General features: G+C 43.5%; 1 protein-coding gene across 1 annotated transcript in view; it reads right to left on the bottom strand.

Moving 5' to 3' along the window:
- Positions 1-16,712, bottom strand: part of OTOGL (otogelin like) — a 939,358-nt gene that overhangs the window by 74,799 nt on the left and 847,847 nt on the right. The window contains exon 52 of the mRNA XM_085653920.1: positions 1,363-1,426. Coding sequence (XP_085510046.1) covers positions 1,363-1,426 — 64 coding nt within the window. The remainder of the gene's footprint in view (positions 1-1,362; positions 1,427-16,712) is intronic.

Below are 16,712 nucleotides of genomic sequence, written 5' to 3'. Positions count from 1 at the left end.
TTTTTTGTTTACTATCGCCCACGCTGCGCTTTCACGTTGATTGATGCCGCGCCCCTTTCTTTAGACAAGCCTTGTTTAAAGAAAGATGTGTGTCCGCTATTAAAGTGAAAGTGCGGCATTGGCGCTTTAACAAAAAAAAAATCTGCTTGTCAAATTAACAAACAGTTGCTTTTTTTGTCAAAATGCCCCATACCGCGGTTTCACTTTAATGCTGGCCACGCCCCTTTCTTTAGACACGGCTTCTCTAAAGAAAGGGGTGCGGCCTCCATGAATGTGAAAGCACCGCATGGCCGCTAGTAATTTGCAATGCAATAGGTCTCGCATTTGCGAAAGTTTAAGCAATTGCATTGCCAATAGCTCAAACTCTCGTAAATGCGAGACCGATTGCATTGTAAATGCGTGTTATGCTTAGTGTAGGGCCATTCTGAAGCCACACAAGTTTTACAATACGTACTGAAGCCATATAGCTTTATAGCTGTGTCTATGAGTTTTAGAATAACAACAGCCACAATTGGAGTAAATGCTTCTTTGAACTATTTTACTCCTTAATTAATAAAGACTCGAGAAAACAGATTTGTGCTGTAGTTTACAGTCTGTAAATGTGTGTTGCACCCCAAGCGTGGAGAAAATCGATTGGGAGAAAAAAAGCAAACAAATGACATATTTTGCTTCTTATTCTTTTTAGTGAATGATACAATTTAAAAGAATGCCGTTGCGTGCATAACAATTACTAAAATATAAGGCATCATGCAACTTCCTTAATTTTATATGATATTCAAATAGGAAATATAGACAACGTTTTTGCCCACCAAATGTTTTTCATTTTCCCATTTTAAAAGTGGATACAACTGTAATTCGTATTATGTAAACACCTCAACCGTAAACTAAAGGCAGTTTACACTTTGGTTTGCCCCCCAGCAACAAATAATTTTGAATTCTGTATTAAGCAAACAGCAAAACCTTTCAAAATAGCACTTGCCAGGTTACCAACAGCTGGCATATATTTCCATGCAATAATTGTGGATTTTAATTGGATACTGCAGATATTCAACGCTCACATTGGGTTCCATTAAATCACGTTTCATTACAACATTAATTATTTCAGCAATAACTTAGGAAGGCTTTCAATAGTATGATACTACATTCCTTAAATATCTCGTTAAATTGCATAGATCTTCGAGTTGCCCCTCGGAGACGACCACCATCAGTGCTATATTTACAACATCGAAGTTTAAATTAAAGTGAAAGTTAACAAAATAGAAAGAAGTCGTGATCCGATCAACACACGATTTAGGGAGAACAAAATATGTAATTTCCTTTTTTAAACTGTTTATGTATACATGCACATTATAAAATAATTACCGCAGATGTAGAGGGTGCAGTCACAAAGACTGCTGAAATGAGGACTCTGCTTCAAATCTTCTCCCTATGAAAGCACAAAAATATCTTTATTTCCAAAACGTACAACTCAAGAGAAATTATGTAACAGAATTAGCCTAGCACAGTCATTAAAGGATGCATTTAAAGTATCAGATTTTTAATAGAATACTTCTCTAGGCATCCAAAACCTTCTCCAGCTGAGGCATGGGCATCAATTCACCAAAATAGCATGCCAGTGGAAGTGACATCGCACACCTTTTGATTTTTCATGAAATTACAGGAAGTGACATCATATGACGTATGACTCTGAACATCCCCAGAAAGTGACATCACGTGATTTTAATTCTGATGACATAACGATAATTGACATTGCTGAAGTTCCATAATAACTGCATAAATAATATAACAACACAACACAGAAACATGTCTATTTTAGACAGCACCTATCTACAGAAGATTAATATTAAAGATCAAGCTCGAAGATCAACCTGACTAGATTTCCAAGAGTAATGGAGCATAATACTTGCACTGATTTGAAGTAAATGAGTGAAGTGGGGGGGCTTATGTGGATTCTCCTCCCTGATAACATTTTAGAAACAAATGGGGTCATATAGTGCATTTTTAAGCAAAATCTTACCATGTAAATTTTGCCAAAAGCAGTTAGCTCTAAAAGAGTACCCATTAAATATTCAAGATCATTCATGGTGTACCAATCCAATGAAACCTGAAGCTCCCCAGGAGTTGATCCTATTTATTTCAAGAGGTGCTCTGGCTTCCCACATCTGTAAAAAATTACCTCAATTGTGCCGGGGCCAGCATTTTCTCATGACAGAGCCCTATATTACATAGGTGCCCCTCAGGCAAAAAATTACATACCTTATGCCCGTGCAAGAATTTTCTCAATAATGCCATCCATATGCCATGGGGGGGGGGTTCTTATGTCAAAAATTACCTATAGTATGTGAGGGCTAGTATTTGTTAATGGTTGTTCCAGTACCCCATATGCCACAGTTCTCCCCCATATGAGAAGTATTACATTCAATGTGCCAGAGATAGCATTTTCCCCAGGTTCCCATCTTGCCAAGAATTTCGTCCAGTGTGCTATTGCTAGTATTTTGCCACATGTACCTGCCATGCTAAGAATTGCCTCCAGTATACAAGCATCAGTATTTTACCAAGAGTCCCTCTATAAGCAAAGAGCTACCTTCGTGTATGCCAGGGTCAAAGGGAGACTCACAAGCATAACACCACATTCTGTCTCACTCTAGCTTACATTCACTCGTACTCAATCATGGTCATTCCCATGAGGTGTTTTTTTAGGTATCGTTAATAATTTTCTTGAAAGCAAATGATAACCAAGATATTGCCACATATTACTATAAGAAACAGGCAAAGTGTAATTAGCTGGGTGTGACCCCCAGTTGCTCAAAAAATACATTAGCACCCAGTGAAATAATTAATATTCTCTTCAGCATTGCAATTCGAACACGTTTGGACTTCTGTGTACTTATATTCATATTTTTGTAAAAGCCTAAAGTATGGTATTTTAGAGCATCTCCATGGTCTTCATCACTGTAACAAATGGAACACAATTCATTCTTACATGACACACAGCTATATTCAAGTTCCTCAGTACATTTCTACAGTATGATGGGCGAGGTTCATATACAACAGTCTCCCTTATACCGGATCCACATCTGTGGGAGGGGTAGCAGGGTGGGACAATGCTTAGTGTAGAAAAGTGACATGCATACCACTTAATCTCCCAGTGGGTTAAGTGGGGTTTTAACCCTGCTCAATCAACAGCCACAATGCCAGTCATGGTGAACTACTAAAGTCACTAAATTAACATGTGCTTATCCCTCTGGTAGTTTGGCATAAAAGCAGTCAGGCTTAACTTAGAGGCAATGTGTAAAGTATATATGCAGCACACAAACAGTAATAAAGTGAAAACACTAAAAAAGAAAAACCCCACACAAATTTAGAAAAATAAAGTAAATGTTAATAAATTATTTGACCCCAAAATGACAAACATCCCACCATATATTATAAATTTCTAGTGCCTAAGAGATCAAAGGGCCAACAGCGGAGATTTAGGTCAAACGAGAATATGTAAAAGTTGAAAAATACGGACGACTGAGTGCGGAACGGATAAAAGAAGTGGATTGGGTTAGTCTGCGCTTACCTTTGGACTTAGAAGAAATTTCTTCAAAAGTTGTCTGAAAAGGTAAAGTTCAGTGGAGCAAGGCTGCAGGCAGTGTCTGGAGGAGGAGGATGCATCGCCGGGGAGTCACTGGATGAAGTCGCAGTGAAGATTTCTACATTCAGACTTATTCTCTTTTTTGGGAGTCAAAGATCTCCAGCAGAATGAAGCTGCAGGCTAAGACTGAAGAGAGCTCAATAAGGCCGGATACTCCTTGGACATGAGCCGCTGAACAGGATTTGCAGCTGTAGAGAAGATCATAGCGGGAGCTGCCATGAAGTCAGACCAACCAGCGATGCACCTTGGGCGGATCAACGAACAAGTAAGTCCCAGTCTCCTCTCAGTTCCCAGAGCACTTGTGAGCTAAAAAGTTTCCACATTTCAAGTTGTGGATTTTGTCTGTCTGGGAACCTTTAGGGCCACTTTCTAAGGTTCAAGACTCGATAAGCACCCCTTGCAGGGTAAGGACTTGCTCAGGCTGGGTTCAGGTGCGGGTTCAAGAAGGAAGGAGAATTTTCTGTCCTCGAGACACAGATCAGGAGGCCAGCTAAACAGCCCTCAGAGTTACTATGGTAGTTCTGAGTTCAAGAAATCGGAACAGGGCTCAAGCATCAGAGTAGGCCTCTGAGTGTTTAAGACAGGCTTCAAGTAGCAGGACAGTCCTTCCAGATGCCGCAAAGAAACCTTCTGAAGTACACAGCAGGCCACCGCAGCAGGCAGTCCTCTGAGAGTCCTTCCACAGGTCTGGAGAGTAAACTGAAGAGTTGGTCTGGGGGTATTTTTTATGCCTGTCACCTTCTTTTAAGTTGGAGACATTTTTAGAGATTCCCCTCTGAAGAGTGCTGGAAATTTCCTGGCTCCATGTCCCGGCTCCAGCATGACTGCAAGCACACTGAGGTAGTGTGAAGTCCCTTGTGTGAATGCAAGGCACAGCCTATTGACGTGTAAGTGCGGCTGTGCCCAGCTGTGCCCCGCATCCTGCAAGTGGTGGTCCATCCAGGCACACTGAATCCATCTATTATGTGGATGTCTGGGAGGGATATACACAGACCAGCTGCCAATGACAGCCAGTCATGTGACCAAGAAAAGGCTGCAGGCACAAAATAGCTAGGGTAGGAAAATGCCAATGTTCTAAAAGTGGCATTTTCATATTTGTGTCTTCAAATCCGACTTCACCATTTAAGAGAATTTTAAATAACAATTTCTTAGCGACCAAACATGAACTTTCTATCGGACCCCAATCAAAAGTTAAAGACACACAAATTATGGACAGAATATGGAACAAATCAAACATTCACCCCCAGTCAAGAGATCTGGGTTAAATCCACAATTCTTTTGCTCACAATGCCACCCCAGTTTAGACCCAGCCATATGCAAATCAGTCTTGACCCTGACCCTCATGGGAACAGTCCAGCCCGAACTGCCACTTAACCATCTCCCAGTAGGTTGAGTGGGGTGTTAACCCTGCTCAAGCAACAGCCACAATCCAAGTCAGGTTGAACTACTAAAGTCACAAAATTAACCTGTGCTTTTCCCTCTAGCAGTTTGGCACAAAAGCAGTCAGGCTTAACTTAGAGGCAATGTGTAAAGTATCTATGTAGCACACAAACAGTAATAAAGTGAAAACACCAAAAAAGAAACCAACACAAATTTAGAAAAATTAAGTAAATGTTAATAAATTATTTGACCCCAAAATGACAAACATTCAACTATTAGAACCCAAGTTATACATTTCTAGTGCCTAAAAGATCAAAGGGCCAACAGCAGACATCTAGTCACGTGAGAATATGTCAAAGTTGAAAAATACGGACGAGCGTCACAGAGTGCGGGATGAATAAAAGGAGTGGATGGGGTCAGTCTGTGCTTACCATCAGACTTAAAAGAAATTTCAGCAAAATTGTCTGAGAGGGTAAAGTTCAGAGGAGCAATGAAGCAGGCAGTGCCTGAGGAGGGGGATGCATTGTCGAGGATTCACTGGATGAAGTTTCTGTGAAGATTTCTACATTCTGACTTATTCTCTTTTTTGGGAGTCAAAAATCTCCAGCAAAATGAAGCTGCAGGCTGAGGCTGAGGAGGGCTCAATGAGGTGGATACCCTTAGACATAAGCCACTGAACAGGATTTGCTGCTGTGGAGAAGATCATAGCGGTAGCTGCCATGAAGTCAGACCGATCGGTGATGCACCTTGTGGGGATAGACGAACAGGTAAGTCCCAGTTTCCTCTCGGTTCCAAGAGCACTTGTGAGCCAAAAACTTTCTGTATTTCAAGTTGTTGATTTTGGCTATCTGGGTACTTTTAGGACCACTTTCAAAGATTCAAGACTGGATTAGCACCCCTTAGAGGGTAAGGACTCACTCAGGCTGGGTCCAGGTGTGAGTTCAAGATGTAGGGAGCCTTTTCTCTCCTCAAGGCTCAAATCAGGAGGCCAGCTAACTAGCCCTTGGGGTTACTGTGGTAGTCAGGAGTTCAATAAATCAGGGTTCAAGCAGCAGAGTAGGCCTCTGAGGGTCCAAGGCAGGCTTCAAGTAGCAGGTCAGTCCTTCCAGATGCCGCAAAGTAATCTTGTGAGGTACACAGGACCCACAGCAGAAAGCAATGCTCTGAGAGTCCTTCCACTGGTCCGAAAAGTGAACTGAAGAGTTGGTCTGAGGGTATTTTTTATGCCTGGTACCTTCTTTGAAGTTGGAGATGTTTCTAGAGATTCCCTATGAAGAGTGCTGGAAATTTCCTGGCTCCATACACCGGCTCCGACCTGACTGCAGGCACACTGAGGTGGTGTGAAGTCTCTTGTGTGGATGCAAGGCACAGACTATTGACTTGTAAGTGCGGCTATTCCCAGCTATGCCCTGTATCCTGCCATTGATGGTCCATCCAGGCACATCAAATCCACGTGCTTTGTGGCTGTCTGGGAGGAATATACAAAGACCACCTGCCAATGACAGCCAGTGATGTGACCTAGGAATAGGCTGTAGGCACAAAATAGTAAGGGTAGGAAAATGCCAAAGTTCTAAAAGTGGCATTTTCAAATTTGTGTCCTAAAATCCGACTTCAGAGGATTTTAAATAACAATTTCTTATCCACCAAACATGAACTTTCTTTCTGACCCTAACCAAAAGCTAAAGACACACAAATGATGAACAGAATACAGAACAAATCAAACATTCACCCCCAGTCAAGAGATCTGGGTTAGATCCATCATTATTTTTCTCACAATGCCACTCCAATTTAGACTCAGCCATATGCAAATCAGTCTTGACCCTGCTCCTCATGGGAACAGTGCAGCCCGAACTGCCAAACCAGGTCCTCCCTGGACCAGAAACAAGCATCCTGGGACCGGTTTTGGGAGTAGTTGGTTATGCTCCAGGTCTGTCATAAGTTGATTGCTGATGATCTTTTCCAGTACCTTTACTGGGAATGGGAGGGATGGAGCTAAGACTTGTACAAAAGAGACTTGCTCAGAAGCAATCGTCTCATTTAAGTCCCTAACATTGTATTAATTATGTATTGTGTAAAACTAATACGCACCACATCAAGATAAGGGCTAGAGAAGCTTGCATATGTGTTTACTAACGTAAGTAACTCGAGTGACGTTCTAAAATGGCTGCTAATGGGAAATCTTTATTGCGCATGCGTCAACTTCATCTGCGCAGTATAACGAGCTATCGCTTGGAGGGAAATTCTTGCACAGGAGCAGAAAATACTAATATGGCGGATTGAAAGCTCATATGCATGGCATCTGCTTTGCTGAAATTAAACAAAGCTATTTTACTAATGCTAATGCGGGGAAAGCATTAATAAGTAAATGGGATTTGAGCAGAGATGGGTGGTATACAGTGAAACCATTTATTCTTGAAATTAATATTTGTCTTTCTGACTTTCTTATTAGTACTCATTTGGGCCTCTCGTATGAGTCCAGAGTTTGTTAGACATGTGACCTCCACGCATGCCTGGTGAGATTGAGCAGGAAGAGTGACGATACACTTGAATGCAATCCAAGGACAGAAAAGTTACTTACCCTGGGAACAAGCACTAACGACCTCTGGATGAATGAATGTTCACGACAAAATAAACAAATGTTTCTAATAAGATGTGAACACGGGTGGGAATAAAGGTTTTGGATAAAAAATTAAGGGGCTGGATCTGTGAACAATGGAATGATAGACTAAGATGAGATATAAGCATGGTGTGATGATCTTCCCCCCTTGCCTGTCCAATCAGAATTAGTATTTTTACGACATTGAAACATTAATGAATGGTACATGAATATTGAAGGGTATAATTGAGGTAGTCTTAGTTAGTCAGACGGAGATTTGCTGAATTCTGCAGAGCTCAGGATGCTATCGGAGTAACGAGCAATGCTGTTGAAGAATCGAATGCAGAACCATCTATCTTAAATTGATTGATTAGAAGAAGATTGCGGAAGAATCTCGAGGAGGAAGAGAGTGTCAGAGAGGGGTGCTACGCAAGCGTTGGTGTACAGAGGTCATCTATCCTGTCCTGAAGCCTTTGTCGCCTGATCTTTCCAGGGGGGCCCTTTCCCAGCCATTTGGCCAGGTGGTTGGTTTTCACACCATCCTAGGTAACTATTATTTCCGTGAATGTGCAGAAGTCCTTTTCTCTCTATCCTCTCCTTTCTGAGCATAAGTCATTGCAAGGTATAAAGTATGTGAATGGTTATTGAATTTTCCTTCCTATGAGTGACGGAGACTGTACTGTACTTTGAGGTGGTTCACATGCAATTAATTTAGATAAAGATTTACATTTTTCCTGAGTCTGTGTTTATTTCATTGGTATTAAGAGAAAATATTAATGTAATTTCACCATCAACTAGTTCAACTAATGGTCCATCTACCAGAGGAAAGAACTTCTTGATCAGTGAAAAGATTAGTTAGGAATGAAGAGAAACTAATCTTCAAGTCAGAAACATAAACTTTGACTCACGCAGTTATACAAGACTTTGTGTATGTGTGTGTATGGGCCCAGGTGAGTAAATGGTATTGAGTATCTGTTGCTGGTAAGCCACGGGATCAGGAGCAGGAAGATTGGGCAGTAGCTCGCTGAGGTCTGCTGAGGTTTTTTTTGAGTAGTGGTCTGATTTTGGCGTGTTTTCAGGTGTCGGGAAATGTTGGGGTGGTGATAGAGGTTTTGAGTAGGGTGTTGAGTTCTTGGCCGATCCTTTGGTTACCGAGGTAGAAAATGTGGTGTGGGCATGGGTCTGTGGGAGCTCCTGAGTGGATGGATTTCATAGTAGAAGTGTTGTCCTGGGAGGAGAGGATGTTCCAGGTGGTCAGTGTGTGGTTCATGTCAGTTACAGTGGTGGTGTATCTGTCAAGGAAGTCCATAGGTGTGGGTTGGGGTTCAAAGATTCTGTTGTGATCTTATCGTGGAAGAAGTGGGCAAGGTTGTCGCACAGCTACTGTGATGGTGTGCTTGGCATTGGGTTTGGGGAATTCCTTAACAATGTTGAAAAGTTCCTTGGTGTTGTTAGTACTGGTTTCAATATGTGAGGCAAGGTCTGTCTTCTTTGCTGCCCTCAGCAGGTGGTGGTAGAGGTGGAGGGAGGTCATAAAGACTGCCCTTTCAGAGGTGTCTTTGCTGGTGCGCCATCTCCTGTCCAACTGTTTGCTTTTTCATTTTGCTGTTTTGAGTTCTTGGGTGTACCAGCTGGCTTTTTTGGAGGATTTTCTCTGGATGTTGCTCTTTATGGGTACAATACCGTCTGCCCAATTAGTGATCCAGGTGTTGAAGTTTTTCACTCCCTGTTCTAGGTTGGTGGCGGCCGGTAGCAGGGTTGGAGGTGTTGAGGGCATTCGTCTAGCTTGTCTCTGAGATTTTGTTCCACCTCTGGTGGGGGGCATTGGTCTGCTTGGGGGTAGCGGTGCAGGGGCTGGAGTTGCTGAAGTGAATGATAGAGTGATCGGTCCAAGTGAGTTCTGTGACATGGCTGTATTTGACGCGGTTGCTAGAGGTGAAAATGTTGTCCTGCGGTGTGTGTAGGGTTGTGGATGATCTGTGTCAATCCAAGTCTACTCATACTGTTGAGGCAGTGTGCGGTGTTTTCGTCGTTGGGGTCGTTGATGTGGAAATTTTGGTCACCAAGGAATATATAGTCCTTGGAGTCTACGGATAGGGGGGCACTAACGTCTGCAATGGTGTTACAGAAGCTGGAGCACGGGCCTGGGTGTCAGTATGCGAGGGGGCAACTGATGGTTGTCTTGTCGTCTGTGTGGAGCTTGAAGTTGAGATGTTCCATGGGGGTGTGGTTCTGGCGGTGGTGGTAGTTAACTGTACACTCTCTTTGTGGATGATGGCTGTTCCTCCTCCCGGCTTGTTGGTGCAGTCCTGGTGAGGAATTTTATACCCATCTGGAAATGCTGTGGCAATGTCTGAGGTGGTTGTGGGTTTGAGCTATGTCTCAGTGAGGAAGACAATGTTGAGTGCAAGGGTGACAATGAGGTTCCATAATTCAGTGGAATGCTTGCATAGTGAGCATGTGTTGAAAAGGGCACATGCAAGTTGTTTTTTTGATCAGGTGGTGTCTGTGGTATTTTCGGGGTGGGACAGGTCGGTGGGCTGGAGTGAGTGAAGTGGAAGTGGGTACAGTGTTTTTTGAGGCGTCTGGGGTTGAGGGTGTAGAGATTGGCGATTGTGTATCTTCAGGGGGTTTGAGGGCCAGGGGACGTGGTGCTGGGCGTGTTCCAGACACGGATGGACGCAGATGGACTTGCCTTTCGCGGTCATGCTGCGGCCTGCATTAAGTAGCTCCTGGGGTCAGAAAGGCTTCTGTTTGAGGGAAGAATGGTGAGTGGCAAAACACAGTCAGAAAAACCACAGTAGGAAAATACAAGTGGCTGCAGTGTCACTGGGTCAGTCTGGACCAAGCAGGAACTGGAGGCCACAGTCAAGTGGCAAGCTAGGTACCCAGGTGCCTACTGATGTGGTTGCACTGTGGCCTGCATTAAGAAGATCCTGGGGTGGGCGGGGCTTTTGTTGGCGGGAAGAACAGTGAGTGGGAAAACCCTGGTTGGGGGAACCTCAGCGGAAAAACCCAGGCCACAGGCAAGTGGTAGGCTAGGTGTCCAGGTGTCAAAGAATGCCATTTGTCAAAGTTAAGACAATACCTCAATATAACCTTGTTTAAATTGGACTCTGGCCTTGCCCAAATAGTGACTCATCTCAAAAGAGGGTGAAGACATAATATTTCGGAGAGATGGTATATGCCCAAATCCTGTTACACTATAACAGAAGAGGTACACTCAGAAGTTGCCTGCAAACTTTATTGCAACAATTTGCTGTGACAAAGTATCCACAAAACACCAGATGTAACTGCGATATGTGACTGAGGTCATGCAAACAGCCTGATAGATTTTTGTCAGGGCATATGTCAGTTTTTTGCCCAAATTGGAGGCAAAGCCAAAACATGAGGCAATAGACCTCAGACACAGATTTTCCTTGCTGTTTGTAAGAGGACACCATGTCCCAGCTGTGTCAAATAGAACACCAGTATAAGGGAAAGAGTTAACTCTAATCAAATCATGATCTCGGACTCAAAAAGATCTAGTCCTGGTACTCCTGGGTCCAGCCACCATGTCTAAAGACTTGTTATAGTTGGTGGTCAGGTCTAGAGAATTCAGAAATATTTCAAATGAGTACAAAAGCTTTTAAAGCTCTACCGACGTTCTGTGTAGCAGAAATGCATAGTCCACGTAGAGTAACTCTGGAATGGGATGTTTACCACCCACAAGAAAGTCTATATAAAAGTGGATCTTCCAGGTTGTTTATATATAAAGTGAACATGAACAAGATACACAACTGACGGGCCCCTCTCTTGACGTGAAATGCCTCAGTGCAAGATCCATTGGTGTTAAAACGCATGACAGCAGACATGTTTATATTTAGGTCTCTATAAAACTACACAATTCCCATGTCTGCCCCTAGGGACAAAAGAATATCCCATAATTTTGCCCTGTTTACTCAGTCAATGGCTAAGGTGTGGTCCCTGAATGCCAAGTGGATGGAATCTGCTATAATCATGGTAAACAAACAAGGTTCACACAGGAGCAAGCTTTGGGACCTGAAGGGTTGAGAGGCCTCTTCAGATACGAAGAGGATTGGGGGACTACGTCCTCCCTTGTAAACTCAATTTAACAATACAGTATCCCGCCAAGGGTTATGGGGATTGTGGTGTATAGTACAAGAGACACGGACTGGAGGGGTAGGTCACCCAGTGTGGATATGCTAAGTCTGCATGACTAGTGCGGGGAAGGAAAAAATTCCTTTTTTATAAATAACCCTCACACACTCTAGTAGTGTCATGCTTCATCATTGGGTTCACCCTGACTCCTAAAGTTCAGGGTGGGCTCGACCGTATTTCAGGGAGCACTTAGGAATAGAAGGTGACCAGGGGGCTTAACTAGAGATTAAAAATCCCTCACCTTCTCCTAGGTATCCCTTTATTCGTGGGGAAGGCTGGGAAAGATAAAAATAAGGTAAGGGGTAATGTGGACTTTTATGGTCCTATGACCCTATATTTTTGACCGACATGTTTCAGCCCTACTCTAAGGCCTAACAAGGTCTGGGGCTTTCATCAGGTTATCAATGAAATACCTCCCTGGTAAATAAGTCACAGATGTAACTTGCAGAGTAATGTCATGCACTAATGTAAGGGCAGTGTTAATACTTGCCCGTCAATTGTCTTTCTGTTGTATCATCCACAATAGATAAGTATCATATATCACTCAGGAGCGGGGGTGAGGCTCCCTTTAGTCACGCATTCATCAAGGGTTGCCCCCGGTACTTGCCTAAACTGCCCTCACTCGCTCCCGACGATTTTGAGAGGTCATCTCATGGGGTCCTGTATAATCATTGCCCTGCATTCTTGGTCTACCTGCCAGGGATCTGTGCCCTACACTGTCCCCTTGTCCTGATGATGACTTTTTAGTAGCCTTGAGATCGAAAAATGCCGTTTACAATGAACAATATATAGGGCCTGATGATCTGCTGATCCCGTGGTGGAGGTGCGTTGGCGGTCGGGGACTGCCGCACCAGTGGTTCGACCACCGCATAATGAGAATGGCGGTTGGACCATTTTGGCACTGCGGCAACCGCCAGGGTTCATGGTGTGGCATTGTGAGGCCACAATATGCCAGGTGGCCGGTGGCCCTGTTTGGCAGTCCGCTCCCACACCACCAAACTCATAATCGGGCCCATAGACTTTTGCAGATAATTTTCAGAAGCCTAGAGTCATTTATCTATTCTGTTTACACACCTGTCACTCACTTACTGTTTTTGTACCATGTGATCACAATTTTCTTACTCTACATGTTGTAGTAACATATATTATGTGCAATTATAATGTATTGAGCACTCATTTTATTTAGGTGTCTGTGTCTTAAATTTGTTTAAGAAGTGTTAATTGGATAGATTATGTATCTCCTTAATGAGAAATGCCAATATTGAATTGATTCTAAAGGGAACCTTGGTTTCAATTATTACTATTTTCCTTGCTTCCTGTACAGTATATTGGGACTGCCCTTGCATAGGTGTACATGCCGCAGGTTTCATAGGCTTTATACCTTATGGCACTTCAATTCCTTACAGAGCACTATCTTCAATCTCCTTCTGGTCACATCCACATCTGCTACCTCTGGGATTCTTTTGGGATAATGACTTAAGGGTTAGGTTGGTACACACATTGTCTCAATCCTGCAGGGAAATGATGATACCTAAGGCACTGCTGATACTTCTAGTGGTGTCTGCACACCATTTTTAAAGTTTCTACCTAAAAGTAGATCTTGGAACATGAATATGATTGCGCTGCACATAAAATGGCTGGTTTTGTCTCTTCCTTGCTGTAGAACTGCTGTTTCATCATTGGAGCCCTCTGGTCAGGGCCATACTGGCCGTAGCGGGCACCGGGCATTTCCCCGGTGAGCCACCAGGGTGGTGGCCAGTTTTGGGCCCCTGGGGGGGCATTTTTGTTACTGGGGGCCGGCAATATTGGGCCTAGCAAACAGCTCGGCTGCACAGCCCCTCGCCCCCTAGGGAGGCCAGCCGAGCAGTTTGCCAGGGCTGGTTTAGGTTCCAAGTCCAGCCCTGCCTCTGGTCGCTGCAGTCCTTGAATATCCTGTTCTGCTTGCCTTTCCTTGAGCATCAGCTGGTGTTTTCTGGCACCTTAAAGTTGTCTCCAACTGACTGTTTTTGTTTTATCTTATTCTTTTTTGCACCTTGCCTGTATATACTGTGTTTTTCTTGAAGAGTGAGTTAATATTACCTTAATGAGTTGCAACTTATATGCTATAGTGACTGAGACTTGGCCTCTTATAGTACTTGGATTAGGATGTTTCTTATAGGATGGGTAGTTTTCTTGGGTTTTCCTTGTTTCAGATGTTTAAATGTCTATTTTTGAGTTCACAATATTTTTCTCAGAGAAGTCCTTTAAGGTAACAGATAGTTTTTAATAGATATTGATTTACGATTTGCTAGTCATTCTTGCTATGATATTCTTCTGCTGTCATTTCAGTCTGTTAGGGATCTTGCTGAGCTTCAACTCAGCCCTGAACACCTGGGTATAGCATACTCCATTACTGTTCACTGGTTGATCCTGATATCAGGCCATCCCTATTTATGTAGTAGATGGATGTCTCACTTAACTCATACTGTCTTCCTGGATATATCTTTCAACAACCCTGACATTTGTCAAGTGGGGCATTTCGATAGACTTCACTCCAAAGGGTGACCTCGGGGGCATACTGACGGTGTGCCACGTCTATGTGGTGCATAATCAGTGCTCCTTCCGACAGCTCCTTTGCCTCTGTGCCCACATCTGTAAAATGGCACAAAAACAAAGAGTTCCCTCATTTTCACGGCGTCATGCCACCATGCAAACGAAATGACACCCCTTTGTAACTGTTTCAGCACAGAGCGTGCATTGGTGCGATCCATATACAAATATCTATAATACCAAAGTGGCCCAGGGCAAAATAAGCAGGTACAAATGCCTGTTGCACCCCATGGCACTATGTGTCCTCGGGCTTTTACTGCACTTTGTTGACTCCCACGAATGTTGATAATCATAATGTGTGAGAGTGGCATGGGGACTATTCAAAAGCCATATCAAGGAAGGTAAAAATGTGCTTGGCCAATTCCTATTTAGTATGAAAACTTGACATTTACTGAAATGCATAATCTCTACTAGAATCTGAAATCGTGTGTTATCTCCCATCATCAGTCTTGAAAATTCCTACGAAACTTGGGCTCTGTTATGAACCCAGCCATACTGTGTGCTTGTTGATGCACAATCTGCACAGGGGGAGGAGACGTGGTGTAGAGGTTAGAGCTGCCAACTTTTGAACACCGAGGACCAGGTTTGATTCCTGGCTTGGGTTCAACCGCTTGAGATTCTGAGCAAATCACTCATTCTAATAAAACAAAAGCTAAGATGCACCACACATTTATGAAAGACAATCCAATAGTAACAGTATATGTAAGTCAAATCCAATTCAAAAGACAGATAAGTGTTCCTCGATTTTAGTCTTTTTATTCCAAGTTCAATGGACATTACAGTGTGATACAGCCGACGCGTTTCGTCCTGAGCCAGGACTTCTTCAGGGCAAGTTATAAACAGGATCGCTCCTATATGTTGTAATCATTATTCATACGATGGGGAAAAGGTTCTTTTCGTCCGTACAAAGTAGTCTTCTCTATGTTTGGAATGTCCAGGACCGTGAGTTTTTCCGGATCGAAGGACCAGTCATTTCGGAGCAGACTTTTTTCGTTATCAGTCACGACTAGCATATTGCGATTTGATCATTACTTTTCTCGAATATATGAGTGGAATATATCCTGCTAATAATATCGTTGAAAAACTCAAGGTCCTGGACATTCCAAACATAGAGAAGACAACTTTGTACGGACGAAAAGAACCTACATAGAAGACCTTTTCCCCATCGTATGAATAATGCTTACAACATATAGGAGCGATCCTGTTTATAACTTGCCCTGAAGAAGTCCTGGCTCAGGACGAAACACGTCGGCTGTATCGGACTGTAATGTACATTGAACTTGGAATAAAAAGACTAAAATCGAGGAACACTTATCTGTCTTTTGAATTGGATTTGACTTACATATACTGTTACTATTGGATTGTCTTTCATAAATGTGTGGTGCATCTTAGCTTTTGTTTTATTCGTTTGATTAAGTTCACCAGGGAACTAGCATTGTAACAGTGGGTGCTATTCAGAATGCACACATCCCCTTAATCCATGTGTGATAACACTTTATTGGGGGAAACACTTTAAAGGGTGACATTAGAATCAGGTGCTGTTAATTAGAAGGTCCCATTGTTAGTTTTATTAGTATTCTCAAATCACTCATTCTCCTTGTGCCCAGAACCTGTGCATTGTAAACTTGGGGGCAGATTTATGACGTCTGGCGCATCTCTGCTAATCAGCAGAGATGCGCCAGAAGAGTTGCGACGCATCTGCCCACCCGTGCGCCACCATTGATGCGCCGCATTTACAATGTGGCGCACCGTGGCACTCGGATGGGCAGATGCGTGACGCATCTCCTGTCGGAAAGGCGGCGCATTGCTGGAATTGCATCACAAGCGCGACGCAGCTCCAGCAAGGCTCGGGGGTGCCCTATCCCTTACATGCTGCGTCAATCCTTACGCCTGCTTCAAGCAGGCGCAGGGTTTTGACGCAGCATGGCCTTAAAAGTGACTGAGTGAAATCTTGTAGATTTCACTCAGCCACTTTTAGGAGGCGTTCCTGCGCCGGACTGCCCCCTCCTGCTCCAGAACGCCTACATGTGGCGCAGGGCTTTACAACGTGACGCATCTGCCAGATGCGTCACGTTGTAAATACCCCGCAGCATGGCGCAGGATTTGCGCCGCCGCTGCGTCACAAAAGTGACGCAACGATGGCGTAAATGAGGCGCAGGGGGCTCATAAATCTGCCCCTCTGTCTATTGTAAAGAGCTCGACTTCCCAATCTCTTGGGCCACGTTTACAAAACAAACTGCAACAAAAAATGGACAATCATTTTGGAATAATGGCCACGCTGCCACTGTGGATCTCAGTATTAGTGAGGCACATCACAGCTTCGACAGAATGAGAACTGCTCTGTTT

The sequence above is a fragment of the Triturus cristatus genome, chromosome 4_1, assembly GCF_964204655.1.
Source record: "Triturus cristatus chromosome 4_1, aTriCri1.1, whole genome shotgun sequence".
Lineage (NCBI taxonomy): Eukaryota > Metazoa > Chordata > Amphibia > Caudata > Salamandridae > Triturus > Triturus cristatus.
This window is presented reverse-complemented; position numbering and strand designations above follow the sequence as displayed.